General features: G+C 44.0%; 1 protein-coding gene across 1 annotated transcript; it reads right to left on the bottom strand.

Annotated features, from left to right (window-relative positions):
• Positions 1 to 920: 920 nt before the first annotated feature.
• On the bottom strand, positions 921 to 2,120 carry LOC137355968 (probable G-protein coupled receptor 139). The gene is made up of 2 exons (XM_068021671.1): positions 2,110 to 2,120; positions 921 to 1,848 (listed from the first exon to the last, which is right to left on the bottom strand). The coding sequence occupies exons 1-2, from the start codon at positions 2,118 to 2,120 to the stop codon at positions 921 to 923; spliced, it is 939 nt and encodes a 312-aa protein (XP_067877772.1).
• Positions 2,121 to 2,536: the final 416 nt, after the last annotated feature.

The raw sequence follows: 2,536 nt of genomic DNA, 5'->3' as shown, positions 1-2,536 counted from the left end.
GTGCAATTGAGGTCAGTTATATGTCTGGATGGTGTTGTTGCAGTGCAAGTGAGGAGAGTGATGTGTCTTGACTGGCGGTTACAGTACATGTCAGGTCAATGATATATATGAATGGATCGTAACAGTGCAATTGAGGACAGTGATATATCAGGATGTGTAGTTACAGTGCAAGTGAGGTCAGTGATATATCTGGATGTGCGGTTACAGTGCAAGTGAGGACAGTGATTTATCTTGATTGGTGGTTACAGTATAAGTGACGTCGATGATATATCTGGATAGGTTGTTACAGTGCAATTGAGGTCATCGATATGTCTGGATAGGTAGGTAATTACGGTACCAGTGAGGTCAGTGAGATATATATATATATCAATCTATCTATATATATATGTATATGTATATATATATATTATAAATATATTTAGATATATTTAGGTGGTTGCAGTATAACGATGTCAAAAAATGGAGACAAGTTGAGAATGCGAGGAAGTATGAAGTTACATTTATCATTTATATATAGCGTGTCCTTTCGACTCTCAGAAGAGTCATTTTCCGACTGTGGCAGGGTGGAACCTGACTGGAGGAATTCAAATATTGGCATTTGGGCATGAGATGCATGGATTTGTGAGATGGCAAAGACCTTAAAACACTTTAGAGAAGGTAGAGAGGTTGGAGAAAGGTGATTCCATGGACAGAGGGGTTAAGGGTTTTTTTTATTGAGGAGGGATGTGATGACAGTACATTTAAGGGAGGGACTGACAGAAGATGAGGGGAGAGAACTGTTATCAGCTAATATGGAGACCAGGTAGGGACTCGTCCTCTTCCATCCGAGCAGCCACCAAGCTGAGGCACCAGGGCTGTCGGCTCCTGTAAATTCATGGACTGCAAACACTGTGACCCACCTCTGGGCTGCTCTAATTGTTTCATTTATTAATTAATCGAATAATTGATGTAATCGGATATTTCACCACATCCATGACCTGCTCTCTGAACTTGGACTGTGTCGCCACATAAATAAATGTGTTTGTGCAGCAACTGAGAATCTGCAGCATGTATCCAACTTGTCCAAAGATATAGAAAGGATGAGTGTAATCCTCGAGATATGTCCCTGTAATATTAGAAATTGAGAAATATATAACATACATCAACCACAGAAGTATGAAGCTGCCAGATATGGTGAAGAGTAAAATCACAGACTTCCTTCTGCTCTCCATCTCAGGGTCACTGCGACATTCTTCCTTGCTCTGACCCCTCAGCCCCTTACGGACTCGACTGGCCACCAAAATGTGTCTGACTGTCAGAGCGTTGAACAACAGAATTAAAACGAATGGGAGTAATGGGGTTAAAACCGTATCCAACCAGTCGAGTCCCATCCATCCGGGCTCAGTATAATAGCTTGACTTTAAATAACAGAACCATGGTACATTGTCAATTATCTCTCCAGGTTCAAATGTAAAGTAGAAGGGGACATTTTTTAAGCAGAGCAGAATGCAGGTTGTTGCCAGAACCACAGCTGCAGTTTTCTTGGTGCAATATTTAGTTTTCAGCTTCTGGCAACAAATGGCCACAAATCGATCAAAGGAGAAAGTGATGGTGAACCAGACAGAACAGTCTGTAGCTACATAACGGAAGAGAGCGATAAAACTACACACAGGGGTGATGTTCAGGAAAGATTCTGGGAAATAATAATTACTGATCCGCCATAGTATGACATCAGTGATAATGACCAGTAGATCCGTCATTGCCATGGCCACCAGGTAGCGAGTGGTGCAGGTGGAGAGTCCGCACTTTCCCCGTGACAGGACCACAATCGCCAGTAAATTAACTGTAAGAAAGAGAAGAGAAAAGAGACTGGAAATTACTGATCAAACATTCTCCGTGTCTGAGCTCAGACAGTCTAGGCTCGACTTTAACACCAAAAGTGGGTAGGTTGAAATAGGGTCAGCGTTTAAAATGTAAAAATCTCAACCATGAACTCAACCTGCCTCCAACCTGCCACTTGCAGATTTAACAGAGGTGGGGCAGGAGGGGAACATCAACTGCACCCACGAGGCGGGTGAGCTTGTTAAATATTTTAATGAGGCTTAAAGCCTCTGATTTAAGCTGCTTTACATGTTTACCATTGACGGGGCAGGTTTCTCCATCAGACACTACCTTCCACACAAAGACACTCCGATTGCCAATCACCTCCTCCCTCCTGGGATTGGAATCCCACCATGAGCTGGGTAGATCGAAACTCCGGATCAACACCCACAGTATTGGCTCATGGATTGGACACCCCAACGGTTGAACCAACCTCCACCCTGCCTGGGATTTGTTCTACCCCAGTGTCCGGGATTGCATTCTCCTGGGATTGGACGCTCCCAGTGGACTGGGACCACTCCTTCAGGATAGGAGATACCCAGGTGTTGGGGATTGGGCAGCTCCTGATTGGACAACTCTCCCCTCGGGATCATAATTATGACATGCTTTGTCCTGTAGCCTGCTCCACTGTCCAATCGTACGACTGGAAGCCAAGCCTACCTATCATGCTTACTTC

Source organism: Heterodontus francisci, chromosome 44 (assembly GCF_036365525.1).
Source record: "Heterodontus francisci isolate sHetFra1 chromosome 44, sHetFra1.hap1, whole genome shotgun sequence".
In the NCBI taxonomy this organism is placed as follows: Eukaryota; Metazoa; Chordata; class Chondrichthyes; order Heterodontiformes; family Heterodontidae; genus Heterodontus; species Heterodontus francisci.
This window is presented reverse-complemented; position numbering and strand designations above follow the sequence as displayed.